The 18,873-nt window shown below is 32.2% G+C and overlaps 1 protein-coding gene across 3 annotated transcripts in view; it reads right to left on the bottom strand.

Moving 5' to 3' along the window:
- LOC149420902 (uncharacterized) overlaps positions 1-13,742 on the bottom strand; it is a 192,437-nt gene extending 178,695 nt beyond the window's left edge. Inside the window, exons 1-2 of one of the 3 annotated variants that reach the window (XM_089635272.1) lie at positions 13,542-13,742; positions 11,179-11,362 (exon numbers count right to left, since the gene is read on the bottom strand). In XM_089635272.1, coding sequence (XP_089491398.1) covers positions 11,179-11,230 — 52 coding nt within the window. In that variant the 5' untranslated portion in view covers positions 11,231-11,362; positions 13,542-13,742. Of the gene's footprint in view, positions 1-11,178; positions 11,363-13,433 lie in introns of all 3 variants that reach the window. The other 2 variants (XM_089635273.1, XM_089635274.1) reach the window with 2 other exon arrangements.
- Between the last annotated feature and the right edge of the window lie 5,131 nt (positions 13,743-18,873).

Here is an 18,873-nt window from a genome sequence, read left to right as displayed (position 1 = left end):
GGCAGCGTACTCGGTCCTATACTTTTTCTCATATACATTAATGACTTATGTAGATTACAAATTGATGGCAATATAATCACTTTTGCCGATGATACTGCCTTAGTAATAAAAAGTAAAACATGGGAAGAAACTTTTCATAGAGCAGAACTAATCTTGAAAATTACTAAACAATGGCTGGATAATAATTTACTCACATTAAATATAAGTAAAACAAAATATTTAACATTTAGCACAAATAATCCAAATCAACCCTCAATTAATCATGTACTAAAAATACATTCCTGTAGGGATATATCTAACTGTCTATGCAACGCACTGGAACGAGTAGATTCAATTAGATACTTAGGCGTAATAATCGACAATAAACTTCGATGGGAGGATCATGTAATTAATGCCACGAGCCGTATAAGGAAACTGGCATATATTTTCAGAGCATTGCGAAATATACTAAACAAAAACACACTAAAAACAGTATACTTTTCCCTGTGCCAATCAATTTTATCGTACGGTATAATTGTCTGGGGAGGATGCTCTAAAACTGTACTAGATCCACTAATAAAAGCCCAAAAATTGATAATACGGACTATCTACAAAGCACATTATATACAACCCACGAAGGACTTATTTAAAGACTTTAAAGTTCTTAATATAAAATCCTTATATGTAAAAAATGTTACCTCTTATTTTAAATACAAATTTACAAAAAAATATATATCCGATTCAAATTATAACACAAGATACTCGAACCAATACAACTATATTATTCCGGCAACAAAAACTTCAATGGCACAGTCCCAGTTTAACTTTCTTGCCCCTAAAATATTTAACAATTTATCAATTGAAATAAAGTCAATAACCAAATATCTCACTTTCAAAAAGGCGCTTGATGACTTTTTGATTAATGATTGTGACAGTGTTAATCACTTGTTTCTCATTCTCAGATAGTGGATAAGCAACTATGTACAAGTAGGCATGTGTATAGGTGTGTATGTATGTATGCATACATATATATATGTGTATGTATGTATGTATACATATATATTTGTATATCTTTGTATGAATATGTATGCATCTATAAATATGAATAAGTGTGTGTGTGGATGTATGCGTGTACACGCGTATTTACGCGCTCATACATTCATGTACACTTACACAACCAGAAAAGAGAGTTATCTATTTGATCTTTTCCTGCATAATAGCATGTCTTAGACTTCTAAATTTTTTTTTTTTTTTTTGTTTTTCTTTTATTTTTATTTCTTCTTTATTCTTTTTATTTTTCTTTTCTTTTTTTTTGTCTTCTGCTTTCTACTTTAACATTTTTATATTTTCTATTTCCATTATAATTCATTCTAATATAATCTTTCATACTTTAAACATGTATAAATATTTAATTCATATGTTAACACTAGACCTCCCATACTAACTATATACCATTGGTCGCCACGAGACAGGCAGTCGCCTAGTGTGGTGATTTAATGTATCACATGTAAGAAAATGTATTATTGTATTATCGTGTATTCTATAAATAAATAAAAAATAAATAAATTTTATTTAATTGCTGACTTCATTAGGTACATTTATTCTTTGTATATTCTGCAAAGAAGCTCGTTAATTTATTTCCAATTTTTCGTTGTTTTTGATGTACCAGTCAAAAGTAAAAATAATCTAGAAGGAATTCTCCAGAGACTTCATGAAAAATAACGTAATATGGGTATATCCATGCAATATAAATACAGCTTCCAGGAAATTTGGCAAAAAAATTATATAAGGTATGATTCTCACGGACCTCCTCAACTAAACCTACATGTGGCATTCATTAAGCCTAGCAGACCCACTGAATTAATAATGTCTAACCTTAGTTATAGTTTTACCTAGAAACGTGGGGAAGAAGGCCTACTTACTTGCTTTAATGCGATAATTACAAAAACAGGCACTTAAATATGATAGAGAGGAAAATATAAGAGTATTACAACATTTTTTTTATGTGACACACAAGAGCGCCCCTATCTGTACAGTGTAAAGACTGTAAGTGACTGTAAGAAGGGCTTTATTAATTTGGGTCTTAAAAAGGCCCGGATTATATGCGGAAGGAAAAACAGATTCCGGTAGCTCGTTCCACATACTAGCCGACTTACACAAAAACGAGTCGAAGAAGCGGCCCGTTCTCGTGAACTAAACATCTACTGTGAACGGGTGTTCCGCTCGTTTACGTCAAGTTTCATGCACGTGCACCGGGGATCAATCCTCCTTATAGCAGGCTCCATTAAAATACTTGTAGAAAAGACTCAGCATGCCCACATTGCGTTTGTGAATAAGTTATGTCAATCGGTTTGTTTACAATGGATTGTCATACCGTATTTACCGTATCTTATGTTATACCTAGCATGCTAGGTATTAAGTGATCAGTAAATAACGGATGAATAAAAAAGCAAAACAAATAAAAATAGTGGCGTCCGTGGAAGAGCGGAATGTTACCTGGCTATTGTCTCAGAGATTACAGTCAAATCCAAATGGGCAAAAAAAAAATTTTTCATCGGTAGATACTAAAAAAGCAAGTGGTAGATACTACCTACTCTTTGTATCACTATGGTAAAAAGCCACCCTTTTTTGTTGAAAAGTTTTTAGAATAATTGGCTTTAGCCGTGTTTGGTAACCAGATCTGATTGGCTTGTTACTTCACAATCTTCTTCGTTTCCAACTCACTGCCTTCTCTACTCCTTTCAGCCACAAAACATACCCCGAATAGGAATGCCACGACCCCCCTAGCTCCGGAGAGTCGGGAGCAGTTGGGACTAGTGTGGTATTTACATAACCAAAAAAAAATATTATTATTCGATCGTAATGTCAATAAAAAGTATTAAGTGTCCCATAATACGTGAAAAAACTTAACCCTTAAATGCATGATTTATTTATTTTTCTGGAAAAAAATATGTTTTGTAGATATTTACATGCATATGCAAGGAAATATAAAGAATTTTATTTTTTTGTCGTTTTTTAATGATATTTGATTAAAAAAAATTGTTGCAGGTTTACAACACCATTTATTTAATAAAAATTAATATGAATAACTTACGTATGAAATAAACATAAAAAACCTAAAAAAAATTCTCAAAACTAATAAGTGTACCGGAAAAATACGAGTTATTACATATAAGTATTGTATTATTGTATCTACTTACCTAAGAAAATCAAAATAATAACAGCAAAACAAAACTGTAATTCTAACCTCCAACCAATTTTCGAGAATCTTCACTTTGTTAAAGAAAAAGTGACATTTGACATTCGCGAAAGAAAAAAAAAGTGATGCCACTCGATAAAATATATTACCTTGAACTTGATAATTCTAAAACGGCATGCATTAGGTAGGTATACACCGAAGAGTTAAAGGTGGTTTGAACGGTATGTTGCAGTTTTGCAACAGTATGCATTTAAGGGTTAAGTATAGATAATTTAATGTACTTCAAAAGTCAAAGACAATGGATAGGTAACTCCTAGAATTCAAATAAGAATAGCCTCGAAGCCTCAATGCACAGCCTTCCTTAAATCATTTAGATCGTGCAACGATGAGATTCCTAATCAAGTTACAAAGAGCTTTACATAGATACACGAGTGTAAATACGGAACTGGGAAGGGTGATGTTAGACAGAGTCACTGATCACCATGACGAATCAATAATAACTTCTATTCATATATTATACATAATATCAACTATCTACGTACGAATTACAGACCATTCAATTTGGTTGAGCGGTTGCATCAATTTGGTTTAGTTGAACAAACGGAGATGATGTGATAAGAGGACATGGCTATCAAGTTGAACGGTTGTAGCGCCAGATCTTCCAAGCACCATCCAACTACCCAACTGCCAACGAAGTTGAATCAACTTTACTCAGCCTGGCGGATTTTTTCACATTATTTGAGGATTCAAATTTATTTATTTTATTTTTATTTTTTAAATACACGTTTTTTTAATTGACATTTAAAATACATTGATACATTTAATCACCATACTTGGAAGCTTTGGAGCAAGAAAATCAATTTGTGATTGGGCCATTGGGGTTTTTGTTATTGGAATAAAATAGTTAGATTTTTTGGAATATCTTATATTTTAATTCGATTAAAAAATATTTTTTTATTAATTTGAATATGAAATAGGAAGACGTGTATTTAACATATAAGTATTTTATATAAAGTACTTTGAAGTCCTTAAATAAGTCCTTGGTTGGGTGAATATAATTAAGTTTATAATTATTAAGCTTTTATTAATGAATACAAAATCGTTTTAAAGCATCCTCCTCAGACATTTATCCTACAAGATATAATGGGCATAAAACCACATTTGGACAAAGAAAATATATTTATTTTGCCTCGAGACAACCTTCTCCTGATATAAAGCGAATAGAAAATTTGTATAATTTCAAATCAAGAATAAAAATCTCTTTGAAAGAGATTAATGAAAAAACATTAAAAACGACATAGAAAACTAATAAAACAGAAATGAATAACTTTATTTCGCCTCAGCACAGGTCACCCTAGTGAAGAGAACTAAGAAATACAATTACTATACATAATATTTACTATCATATTTTGTATGTACAATGCTCTAATAGTCGCTGTAGTAGAAAAAATATATAAAATACAAACTGATTGACATAGTATACTGTTTTTGGTTTATTTTATTTATTTTTTATTTTTATTTTATTTCTTTTTATTTAGGAATCAAAAAGTCGTACAGTACAAAATTATAACAATAAATATTGTGTATGTTCTAGACCAATTAAGTTCCATTGAGTTAAATGTTGATTTAATATTTTTTACCTACACAACATATTGAATGGCAAAAAAATAAACATAATAAAGAAATACGTAAAATTAAAAACAAATAGAAAAAATACAAATTTTCGCATAGCTATACTATTCACTACGGGTGATAATAATGTAATTTTCACAACAAAAAAATCGAATAAAATAAAAGTATTTTAATTTATTAATTTATTAAGCTGAATTTTATATGATATCAAGTTATGGTTGAAAATGTCTACATCTCTAGAGGCATTGTGAGTTTCACAGATACGTACTATTACAGAGTTTTGCGCGTATTTGGATTTACAATGTGGTATTCTAAATAAATCGTTCGATCTGGTGTTTTGCTTGGGGCAACGAAATGCAATCCTTTCTAACAGATATGATGAATCAACAAGGCAGTTCACGATTTTGTGTAAGAATAATGCATCAGAGATTTTTCTACGTTTATAAAAAGTGACAGGTACAAATCTATGGTCACTAAAACGATACAATAGGTGTTTCATAAATTTGTTCTGAATATTTTCAGTGCGATCAATATATGTTTAATATTGAGGATTCCAAATTACTGAGGCGAATTCTAGTTGTGACCGTACATATGACATATATAACAGAATTAGGGTGTGTGCTACCGTAAAAGGCTTTGTAATGCGAATAATGAAACCCAATTGCTTATAAGCTTTTTTTAGAATATTTTCAATATGATCCCTAAATAACATTTTAGAATCAAGTATTACTCCAAGATCTCTTATTGTTTCTACTCGTTGTATTTAGTTTATTTTGTAATTATCAAAAGATATATGCCAGTTTTTATATACAGTTTGTAACATCAATTAAATGATCTTCCCACCAAAGTTTATTTTCAATTATTTCACCCAAGTATCTATCAAAATCTACTCGTTCCAGTGGGTTGCATGTGCAGCTAGTAAATTTATTTTTAGTAGATGATTAATTAATGGCTGACTTGGATTGTTGAGGCTTAATATTTAGTTTTTCCTATGTGAGTAAATTTTTATCCAGCCATTGTTTAATATTTAGTTCTATTAGTTCCGCTCTGCTAAATGTTTCTTCCCATGTTTTACTTTTTAGTAGTAGAGCAATTTCATCGGCAAAAATTATTATATCGCCATCAATTGGTAGTCTACATAAACCATTAATATATATATGAGAAAAGGTATAGGACCGAGTACACTGCCCTGTGGAACTTGCTGTGGGATTCTACAAGCAAGACCTACTCTGACAGAGAAACAAGGAAACGAAGCTCTTGTGATTCTTTTGGAGCAGTTCAATTGAATTGAAAAGGATGCAACGAATAAAATCGTGAAAAGCTAAATTTTTCCCATGTTTGTCCTTTTTTCACTAGTTAAACGATGCAACTGGAGTAATCGCAAACTTTTTTTATAAAGTAGGTGGCATGTGTGTGGTCCCTAAAGGAGCAACTGACAAAATTGAACCAACCATCTGATCGTATGTACTTTACACTCAACGGTTGACACACAATGGTAAAACCAACTAAATTGAGTTATCTGTAGGTTTAAGTACCAACATCATGAATAAGATAAATAAATAAACATGAATAACATGATATGTATAACAATTTTTCCAAAGGAATTGTGAAAGTCTTATTTTAGTAGGTATTAGCACATTATTCGGATGTCTGGGACATGATTGTTTAGCTCCTTTTTTGTATCCTAATCAATAATTAAAAAACAAAATTACAATACTGTTTGCGTTTCCTGGAGGGACAAATGCAATCTTTCAGTGCACTTCTCCACCAGCGCATGGGAAGCTTATGGCGCAGACTACGTCAAACCAAGAATTTTCTTCTCACTGCCATCCATGGCTGCCTGTATGGAGCACCCTCCCCCAATGATTGTACGACAGGACACTGGAACTGTCAAATATCCACCATGAAACATTTTCGTTCTCTCTTAGCAAAAAAATAATTTATTTTCTAATTTAACCATAACCAAGGGTTTAACTACTAGTTCTATTTAAGCGTATTATCATTTTGTTTTGTATTTTGGCATTTTTTTTATACACGTTATCAACCACACATTCGATTATTAAGATCCAAACAAAGAATGAAACCTTTTCCGATTCCCCCAAATATAATAAAAGGACTTTATATAATAGTAAAATTTTGATAGTTCTTAAAAGGAAAACTTTTCTCGTTGATTTTATTACCGATGAATTGATTACTACCCCCTAAACGTTTATTTTATTGGACTATCTCTATATTTTTTACAATGTAATGCGGGAAAAATAAGGTCACGTGTATTTATTTGATTTCTTGATATTGCATTAGAATAGTGTGCACAATGTTTTAAAAAAATTTCTTTAAAACAACAAAGTTTTTTTTACAATGATATATCTTTTTTTCAATTTTCGACCTGGTTGCGCCATCTCTTAGACCGGCGCGGCGTATAGCTAATTTCAAAGGAAAACAAATTATTTTCACAGAAGATTGAACCTTCCTCCCCAGGGACTGGCTCCTAAAGTATTGTGAATTTTAAAAATATTTTTAAAACTTAAGTTTTTAAAGATTAAGTTTGAACCTTCTTCCCCAGGGACCGAAGTCAACTACGCTAACATTTTGATAAATATTATAAAATTTGTCCTACAATCTTCAGATACTGTTTTCTCTAAATGTAAGAAATGCAGAAATGCAACAGCTATAGACAGAAAATAACCATTACATAACATAGTATATCATACATATCTTTATTGTACAAAAACCAGCCTGCCGCGCTGTGACCGATCTCGGGCAACCTTGGTGACATTGTCAATCTCCGGTGATCGATTAGCGGCGCACAAAGCTAGTCTTAATTTGGCTCAGGTTTGTATTTTTTTGTATGAAGTATTTTGTGTTTATTCTATAACGCACCACAACATGGGAACATCAGGTTGTACATTAAAAGGATATTTCGGTTGCGTTGAATTTAAAGGCGGAATTTCAATGGCGCGCTGTTTATAATTTGTTAATATTATTATAATGCAAGTTTGTCTAAAATAAATAATTTTTCTCATTTGTTTTGTAAAGGTTCACCGGATAAACGCACTTTAGAGAAAACCGCCACTATTCGCAATGAAAGAAATAATTAGTGTCTCGACCATGTACAAATTGAAAATTAGCTGAATCATTGCCTAGATGCCAACCTTTGTGTAGTTTTTACGATAGCCGTGGGAGGTTATGATATCCTTTAGATTAGTTTGAAATGATACACGTAGATGGCTCTAGATGGTAGTTAGTTGGGGCTATCCATAGAAGGACATAACTGTATATAATGGAGGTCCTGAGGGTCTATAAATAATATTGCATCCTTAAGAACGGCATCCACAATAATGTTAAAATAAGCCGTCAGAGCTTATTGTATCTATCACAATACAGTCAAAGTGTTTCAAAGATTTTTTTAAAGACTTGTGAAAAACTCAAGAGAAAAAGCAACTGTTTTTCTTTTTACAATAAAAACTAAGCGAAAAAATACGAAAAACGAAAAAAGATTTTTCGTTGTGAAAACTAGTATTTCTGCCTTTGATTTTAGTTTTCATTATGTACGCCAGACCGTAGAGCGTATATACCACCGACAGCGGCCCCGTAACTCAATAGAGAATATGGAGAGAAGACTCGCTCTCGTGAGAGGACCGGGATCCTGATTGGGTTATGTAACCGTACAGTAAAGTTAGACGGTGGCCAAATATAAAATTCAATAGATAAATCCATACATTTCCTCATCTCATTCGCGGGAGCGGAACAGAGTGCCTAATCAAATTGTCTATACGATTTTTCACCGAGACTTAATAATAGACATTTCAGGAAACTAACGAGATGTGGTTTTACTTGTTTAGTGGTTTTTTTGTGGGAAAATTCAAAATTAAATTATTTCATCTGGTCCAACTACGATAAATTTCTGTATAAAAGAACTTAATGAACTAATTCTAAAATAAAACAGTGATTTTAAAAATAAATCTTATTATAGATGTATTATTATAATTTAATAAGCAGGCAACATTATGCTTATGCGCTCATATCTGATTTCCCAATAAGTTTAACAGTAGTTGAGTTATTTTAAATTTATTATAAGTTAATCCTTTCTAGAGCTTTAAATTGGTTTATATGAGGAGCATCGATGATATGTTGTGGAAGTTTGTTCCATACATCCACTACTCAATTTGCAAGGAAGTGTTTCCTGGTGATGCAAATTAAATGCCAGCACAACTATAATGTGCAAATAAAATTATGATCAAGCCACTCCTTTCTCTTCTTTCTTTTAATATTTTTTTCATAGTTCTACGTATTAGTTTATCTTCATATTTCCGGTCTTATAAAGCTCTTAGAATTTTCGTAAATCGTCTCTGTACTCTCTCTGTTATACCTATACTATTTATATTATTCAATTAAACATTGGTGCAATGTAAAACTGGTATCCAAGGAAATTTACTAGAAATAAGATTCAGTAAATAGATATTTTAAACAGTATTAAAGTCAGTAACCGAGTTGCCATGGCTCGAAGGGGAGTTGAACGTTTTGAGTGGGTACGTCAATCTGAATAAAGGTTTTGTTTTCAAAGGCAAAATGTTAAGTCATGGAGTAACTGATATTTACCCACCTTTTGCATCCCACCCAGGCGTTGTGTTCAATTCCTCGGTTAGCTCCTTCACGACACAAGAAACGTTTTCCGCTTACTGTAGCGGTAGTATTAAAATATTGTCAAGTTATTCGTAATCCTGGAATGTTATGAGATTTAGTGAGACAATTCCTTCGACAAATTGAAAAATTCCTCATTCGAAATAATAAATGTTACATACATAAAATATGTTCTTTATAATTATGTTACTAGGTATTTACGTACCTATAAGGGGAGGTCGGTCTACTGTTTATAAAACTACTAGTTATTTTAAATACATACTTTGTTGTAAAAATATGTATTTTGATGGGAGGTACTAGGTTGTAAGGTGAATATATGATGCGAATGAGAATGATAGCAGAAGTCGGGGACGCCCGAGGAAGAAATGGCACGATCAAGTAAATCAGATACTTGAGTCGGGCCATGTCAAGAGTCAGAATAATAGAAGCTGTATGTATGAGACAATGTATGAATGCGAATGCGGCCAGAAGTGTGTGCCAAGACCGAGTTGTTTAGCGGTCCGTCCTCTCTGCCTATCCCTGCGGGTAAGGACGTGATGGTTAGTTAGTTAGTTAGTTAGTTAGTTACTAGGTAGGTATCTTCTAAAAAAAGAGCAGTATCTAATCTCGAAGCAGAGAAAAATTGAAACTTTAAAAAAGTTCTTTGCCGAAAACACCTCAATGACTACGATGTAATTAATAAATGCTGACCGCGAATACATAAATAAACTTCACAGCGTAAAATAATATCTACACCATATAAGGTTATCACTAAAGCTGATTAATGTTAAGTGCACCACTGTCGTAGTTCTTAATGATGAATCCAACTCACAGAAGAATTATTGTCTGAAAAGCACTTACCAGCAAATTGGCGCTGTCTTTTACAAACTGGACACTAAAATGGTGTGACACTTTTATGGGCAAAACGGAAACACAGCAGCTGTGAGAAACACACAGCAAATTTGTATATAAGAATAACCAACTGACCATGCTCACCTGTTCGCTCACCTACATTTAGTCCCTCTCTACTTTCAAGTGAGGGTTAATTTTTTATACTCTGGGAGATTTGGAATTGCGGATGCTGCTTTAGTTTATGCTTGGTTTATACTCGGTTCATTCCTACACCATAAAACATCCAGGATCCGGGAAACAATCTCCCCTGTTTTATTCCTTACCTTTTTATTGGCAAGGATTCAAGATTGGATCGGGAATTCTTCGATTACAAACATCCGCCTCTCAGAGAATTGATCGACCGAGTCATAATATATCATGCCTACGAGAAAACTAATAAAATATTCACCTTTGAAACATATTAATATATAGGTAGTCGTGATTGCATGTTATTAAATTGGTTGGGAATTTCATGTAAGTATTTCTACAAACACACATGAATCAGCCTTGAAAACTGTTGTTACCATAATATGCGCTACTCGAAGTAGGTTGAGTTAGCTTCGTTTAATATGTTACCCAATCATATTAATATCGAAAAATAATTTTTCAATTTACCATCACAAATCATAAAATATTATCATGATTTGACCGGTCAATGGCTGAGTTGGCATCGCCATTTGGGTCCCACGCAGGCGTCTCAATTCAATTCCTCTTCTAGCTAAGTCTTCCATCACAACACAAGCAACCACTTATTGTAGTGGTACAAGGAGACTTTTTAATATTGTCAGGTTATTTGTAACCCGGGAAGGTTTCTTTGAAAAATCATTGATATGAAAAATAAGATGAAAATCACTTACTTATGTTGATTAAAACTGCCACGCCAAATATCCAAACGCTGAGATGCCCCATAGTGGATTCATGGATGTTCCAATTCCTTTTGTAGTTGAACGTCCACTTTTATATTATTTAATAAATGGAAGCATTGTCCGAAAAAAATATTTAGCAGTACTCCACTGCGCTTAAGCTATATTGTCCATTAGTCTGTGGGAAAAAATGTTAGGAAGGTTAGATACCAAGCAATTTTATTTGAACGGATTCGAGTTTTATTTCGAGGGTTAATCCATCACATTCCGTGTGTGAACAGCCACTTGAAGTAGCTTCAAAATCCATCGGGAGCTATCGCCGGCAGTGGTTCTGCCCGGTCAAGTGACACATTGTGTCCTGTGTCCATCTCGCTATGGACTTAATCATATTTAATTATACAATAATTAATGTCGTAGGAGGAATAGACCATGACGTCAATGTTTAATTTGTAATCTCATCAAACAATTATACATTGCCTAACTAATGAATAGAAGCCGTTACGTTGGCTTATGTACATACTTGTATTAGCTATTTATTATTATTGTTTAATAAGCATATTTGCTGCCACTAGATGTATTATTGCCATTTACTCCACCGTAGATGGATGATAAACAAGTTGAGAGAGGAAATTCCAAACATGTTTCGTACAACAATTCGGTCGTGATGGTATGTTGACATAGAATTCTAAATAGATTTTATAATTGAGTAAGCCACAATTAGTATTTAAAGAGACATTTTAATATCCTAGGATTCCGTCTAACTAACCACGTAAGAGCTTAACTCTTAAATTAAATGGAATGTGAGTATTATTCGACTCGTGTTGGAATGTTTGTATTTCTTTATGTAAAATAATTCTCAAGTTATCTGAAATTTCAAGTGTAGAAAATACGGGAAGAAAAATTTTGAAGTTTTTCAGAGATAAAAAGTTTTCGAAGGAACATGAATGACCGTTTTTTTCAAAAACGAGTGTTGAAACTCACAGATTTTAAACAAAACCTAAAAAGCTCTCAATGGTAACTTAAAAAAAACTTACCTTTAATTGTATTTATCAATCTTTTTACGAAGCTGAAGTTTTTTAAAAATAATTTGAACCACAAAATAGAAACAGAAGGAAAAACTTTGGCTAAAATCGATAAAAAAATCGAATCGAGTATAATATTATTATTCTCGTAAGAATGTTTTTCGTTACAAATATTTGGAATTTTTACTTGAGTATTGTATCAAATAACCCTCATCAAAACGTAGGTGATATAAATCGGGCTGTAAAAGCTTTTATCCCTTTTTCTCCTTTACATTTTCTCGCCAAGCAACCGAGATAGATTTTTATTAGTAAGTAGTTAAGTAGGTAGGTGACGAAAGGCGAAAAGAAGGAATAAAGATAAAGAAAAAAATGCGCTTGTTTCTTGTCAAAGATAGTTTGTATGGAAATTTTTAAGTGTCGTGTAACATTGTCATATAATTTATCAATCAAATAAATGTTTAAGTTTGAAATATATATTTTTTTAATATTATTTCGAGAATGATTTAATATGATTTAAATCTATTCCATAATATACATACTGTTAATAATATTTTAAATGTGTGTTCTCTATTATGTATTTTGCATATTATAAGTAAGTACTATAATCATAAAAAAATACACTTACTTTTAAAATATAATAATTTACTGTGGTTTAATTTATAAGCATAATAATTTGAATTAACCAGAAAAAAAAACATAACATTCATAATATTTGTAATGATTTTAGTATGATAACTACTGGTCAACAATTAAATGGAAAATTGGCAATTATGTCTGGAATATCCTTTCACTTGCCGGTTATCAAAACCATCTAATCCTCAAAGCATCTGAAACTGAGTACGGCATCGTGCAGCTGTGTCCTTCTTACATAATGACTGAAACTATTATCGTTTGTAATTTGTGTTTATCCAATCTAGTACAAAACTTCCACCAATAGAATTTGTGTGGCATTCAATAGAATAAGTGTTTCTTTATAGACTATGGACGGAGATGATTCAACAACAGACAGAGAGCAAAGAGACTTTGTAGCTGAACCGAATGACCTGCTTAAGTGTTAAATGGATGATTAGAAAATTCCGTGCACTTGATTTTCAACTGCACTTCTTACGTCGCACTGAATTGAATAAGTGGGTACCCAAGTGCATCATCATTTCATAGAGCAAGAATCAACGTAAGTACCTACTAGGTAGATACCCGTATATTGAGATATGTAAAATATATATTTACACTTTTAAGACAAATTAAAGACATCGAAAGCCGTTAAGCTTTCAAAAAGTTTTTAATATTTCGCAGGTCACGCTAAACTACCGAAAACAACTTTAAACTGGTAATTACTGTTATTTAGTCTGTACTTTAATAAAAGTTCGGCAGAAAGTTTCCGCAACTAAACATGTTGTCATCCGCGAACTTTAGCATGCAGCGTGATAAGCCGGCACAGTTAGTTTGGTGGCGGATTTGCTTGCGCGCGCCGTCTGTCAAACGCTGTAACGGTGGGAGATTGCCTATGACACGGGTCCACCAAACACTCCCGCGCCGTGTTCGCCATCGGACTGACGGCGTTATCCTTCCCGAGCCGAATTAACCCCCACCCCGACCAGCCAACCAACGTGTACCGCTTCCAGACCCGACCGCAAAAACATATTTTCTCCCTCCGACATATCAAAAATTCGATACACCTTCGCCGCCGTCGTCTTTCTCGCGCCTGCATTTTCACCGCGATGCAGTTGCTCTTATCACTGGAAGTATTCTCAGACAAAAAGATACGTAACAAATCGTCAGGTTTAATCCCGGAGATTGAAAGCGATGGGGGTGAAGACGTCTTATTTTAGATTAGTCCATGCTAATGCTTCCGAAAGAAAAGCGAAATGGGGTCGTGAGAGCAGTGCAACGCGTTATATGCAACAACCAGTAGGGTAGAAATGACAGGGTTGCAATACGTAACATGCAGCCTCGTTCGGGGAAATGTTTTTATACAAATTTGATCATGTTAGCTATTCTTTTTTTACTTGTTATTGTGTCGATAATGTATCATGTGCATTAATTATTTTATCTTTGCGGTAGATTTTTATTTTAAGAATGAAAGACGAAACTTTCATCTGAACTTGGAGTAACACAAGTACAACGTTCTGAGAAAATGAGAATATTTTGTCAGTAATTTTAGATTGAAAAATGGTGGATAGAAATACACTGTATTTTTAAAAAATCCGTGCCTATTTTTAAATATATATATATACCTACATACAAACATGGAAAGCTTTCAAGTAAATTACGTTGTATTATTTGTATATTAACATTTTATTAGAAAGGCTAGTGGTGCCCTTCTGATACAATAATACACAGTTGTTTGTTTGTTACAAAAGAGTGTAACGTTTATTTCGATATAATTAAATTGAACATAAGTATATTGAAGCACAGATTTCTCTAATGGCCGTTCCAAATCCAACACAATAGATCTCTTTTTATTGTCGAATTAATTCACTTTGGTCCGTAAACCACGCGGAAGAAAAATCACGTTCGCGGCCCTTATTCCCACAACTTAATTACAGTTAAATTATCCGCAAATAAAATTCAGCAACAGACGGAACAGTTCATCTACAAATACAGTTAATCCTCTCGCCAACAGAACCGTCTTCCCATTTCCATTAGCTTTTTTGTGAATTTCATTAGCTAATGATCGTAGCTTTCATTGTATTGACAAAACAGTCCAACGCTGATTTGATGATAGCGCATTCTGTCAGATGTTAAATGAAGTTGGTGAAAATACATTGATAATGGTTGAGAAAAATATAATTTTATTCAAAACAGCTTAACAAGTCTATTTGTTTGTTTTTACCTTCCTTTAATTTTGATTTACGTAACCACAAAAAAATGAAATTTATTTAATCATTGATTATCGGATGAGGAGGGGAAGGGGTTATTGGGTCCAACCTCCTTCCCTTTATATATGACATTGTTAACAACTCTCAATAGAAAATGTGAAACATAAAAGTCTAGAAATGGAATGTTTTTATGATTTTTATTACGAGTATATTCGATGATTAAATTTAATAATTTGAAGATTTACCCAATAAGTCATTAATATTTTTTTCCATGTTAATAATATTCACAAAACACTGGGAAATTAACTGTGATAAAATTATTTACCTAGTAACTTTAATGTTCCGAAAGGGAACAATTTTATTCATTTTCTGTCAACTAACCAAATATAGTTACTGCCATTTTTAAATATAAATAACGTTTTTTGAGTGCAATGCAACGTTCAGATAAAGCAAAACACATAATTTGATGTAGAATGGTAGTGTAAATGGAACGCGAAATGTAATTTGCGTGACTATTGCACAAATCGTACTTAACAAAGGACACTTATTGATTTAAGAAAGGAAAAGTATGCCTTCATGTGTATTGTTTAATGTTCATGTGTACATACATCATCATCCAATCCTAACAACAATGTTTTGCTTCTTTAATGTCATTCAAACCTGCCTAACTACTTTTGTAGTTTTTCATCAAGTAGATATCGACAACACTTTAATATATAATAATATGTCATATACACGGTGTCCGGAAACTCGTAGTACAAGCGGGAAACTGGAGAATCTACACCACATGGGGAACCCAAAAAAACATAAAGTTTTTTGATTTGAGCATTTTCAAAAAAAAAAAAAAAACCAAAAAAAAATATTTTTCGGCTATTTTAGGGTTAAAGTTTTTTCTGGTGCTTAGGGTTGAATAACAGATGTTATTTTATGATTACACCGGGTTAAATGAAGGGTGATTTCAAAATAATGCTTCAAATCCGAGTTTCTTCATTTGTTTTACTTTCAAATAGTTTTAATTAGTTGGGTACTTTGATCTTCAGTAATAATTTATAAGAATTTGATTAAAAAAAAAAATCAACTTCAAACTCGATTTACTCGATAACGAAAGCTCAAATAAAAAAAAAATATACTACAAAATCGACTCCAAATGTGATGTAGATTCACCAGTTTCCCGCTTGTACTACGAGTTTCCGGACACCCTGTATAATATAACGGTACATACGTAATATTGATGTCGATAAATAAATTTACCATTAGATCGAAGGGTTAAATTAACAGAATAGTATAACTTTAAATATTTAAGTTTATATGTTTATTACTTTATTGATGCTTTTAGGCGCTTTTACATATCAATAGTAAAAATTATATACTGCTACAGTACATATTTAATATACATAACAAAACGGTGACTGGATATCAAAATGATAATTCAACACATTTTTAAAAAGTTATATAAAGTCATGGAAACTGATGAAACAAAAACTTTATTAACTGGGTTAAGTAGGTTAGGTTAGGTTAGGTTAAATTTTTTTTTCATCGTTTCTAATGACTTTATATCACTTTTTAAAGGTGTATTGAATTGTTGTGTTGAGTTATCATGGAACCGAAAAAATATTTCTTTAAAACGTTTTTCAAAGTTGGGAAGTCGAGTTGTTAAGCGTTGATTTCAATAAAATGCAATCAATTTTTTTTTTTGATTTTGTCAAATTTTCATTTGATTTGGGAAACGATTTTCATCAGGTCAGTCGTAAAAATGACGCGATATCACTATGTATTCCTATTTAAAAAAATAATGTGTTTGATAGTGTAGAACCATCCTAAATTTACTTGCATTGTAGAAAAATAATTGAATTTCAAAAAGTGTAAGAATATTTTTGCCTTTTATCGAATAAATCCGTAATAGTACAATAAGTTCACATTCAGCTAACTTCTCGCTTAGCGACGCCAAAGCCCGACTGAGTTGCGATTAATATCGCACGTTTCCCCCATACGGGATATGGGAAGGAGCCACCTACTAACGGTACCTCCTAACAGGTCGGGGAGGCTGGATGATTAATTGAAGCGCATTGATCGAAAAATCTTTCCCGAATAAAAATAAATCTCTCTTTTGTCATGTTTATTTTTCAATTACAAAAAAAAACAGCGCTGGGAAACGCGGCAAACCTTCAAACAGGAGCTACGCAGGTATTAGTACATATCATGTAGGTAATTGGTATATTCCTTGTTTAGAGAAAAAAGTTTTACGTTTTTAAAAATGATGCCACAGTACGATTTTTATAATTTTTTTATGAAGTGAAATCGTTTGAATATATTGTAATATCTTAAAATGACCCTACAAAAATCAAATTTAAACATCTCATCCATTATTTACATATTAATAGAGATGACGAGGCTAAGCTTAAATGTTATTTTTATCTGGTAGTTGAAAGCTACACCAAAACAGAATGCCGAAAATCACATTAATTTAACTAACTTTTGACCTCTCTAGCTGTGATCTCTCGACCCATATAAAAGGGATTGATTTATCGACACACCGATTCCCAAGATTCCTTCCCACCTTTTGTACCATTTTCCTTCCCAGAACTTCATCCCCTTTGTTACCTTAAGAAAATGATCCACACAGAATCCCCAAAGATCCATCCCCACACCGCAATGCAGACCGAAACGTTAGCTAAAGTAGAAAGAATCTCAACAAGACATAGTAACCCAAAAACAAATCACAGTAAAATTTTCTTTTTTTAATATTTTGGTATAAAAATATAACAAAAGTACAAGCATTTTTTTATTTTTTTTATTTAACTTATTTTTAGACAAGAAATTGGAAATTTAGAAATTAAACCTAAGCACAAGGATAAAAAGAACAGATCGGCCATGATGTAATTCAATTTGTTTTAAAATGGTGAGTTAGGATGGGTACCTACTAACTAGTTAGGCTTAAATAATATTTTACAATCATCAAAACTGTAATCAGCGATTGTAAATACGTTCGTAGAATTGTCAATTTATTGTTTTCAATTTTTCGTAATAAAAGGCCTGAGAGAAGGTACATAAATCAAAACTCACACATCCAACCTTCGAAATAGGTCAATTCAATTGTCGGACACGATACAATGAAAAAATGTAAAAAAATCATTCAAACTTGGAGAGGTTGTACAATTTTGTTCAGATAATATTTTTTTAATAATAAATTGAATGAACACGGTATATGAATTATTAAAATAAATAAATTCGATGGATAAACTAAAATTCTATTTAACCCTTAAATCTTCTGAAATTCAATGTTCTTTGCGTAGGAGAACTATCAGAATACAGAGTATACAAAAAATATTTACTTTCAAGATAAATATTTTTTTAACTTGGAATAATTGGCGTATGGCATCAGCTGTTATTCTGTACACATATGTTCATAACATGAATGTTTATATGTATGGTAGTATTTTAAAAAGAATTTAATGTATACAACACAAGACTACACTCCCTCCCTAAACGCGAGTTATTTTAAATTAGGGAGGAAATAATTAACAGCATGAAACATATACATAATATATGTTAACATATTCCGTGAAATTCCTCGAATTAAATTCAGTGATTCTGAATAAATTATTAATTTCTCTTCATAAGAAACCAAAAATCATATTTTATTAGATAAAGTTGTAAAAGTTATTGTCACATAACTTTTTTGTTTAGTATTAAAATATTTATTTAAAATTTTAAATATTTTGGAAGCGTTTATGGTAAAATTTTGAATTCAAAAAAGCAGAAAGCGCGGTATCCTCTCTTTTTTACATCGATTAAATCATAATTCTCATCGAACTACCGTGTAGTAAATGAGACAGTGTCAGGCTGGT

This window comes from Hesperophylax consimilis, chromosome 9 (genome assembly GCF_061612785.1).
Source record: "Hesperophylax consimilis isolate HC1 chromosome 9, BYU_Hcon_1.0, whole genome shotgun sequence".
NCBI lineage: Eukaryota > Metazoa > Arthropoda > Insecta > Trichoptera > Limnephilidae > Hesperophylax > Hesperophylax consimilis.
This window is presented reverse-complemented; position numbering and strand designations above follow the sequence as displayed.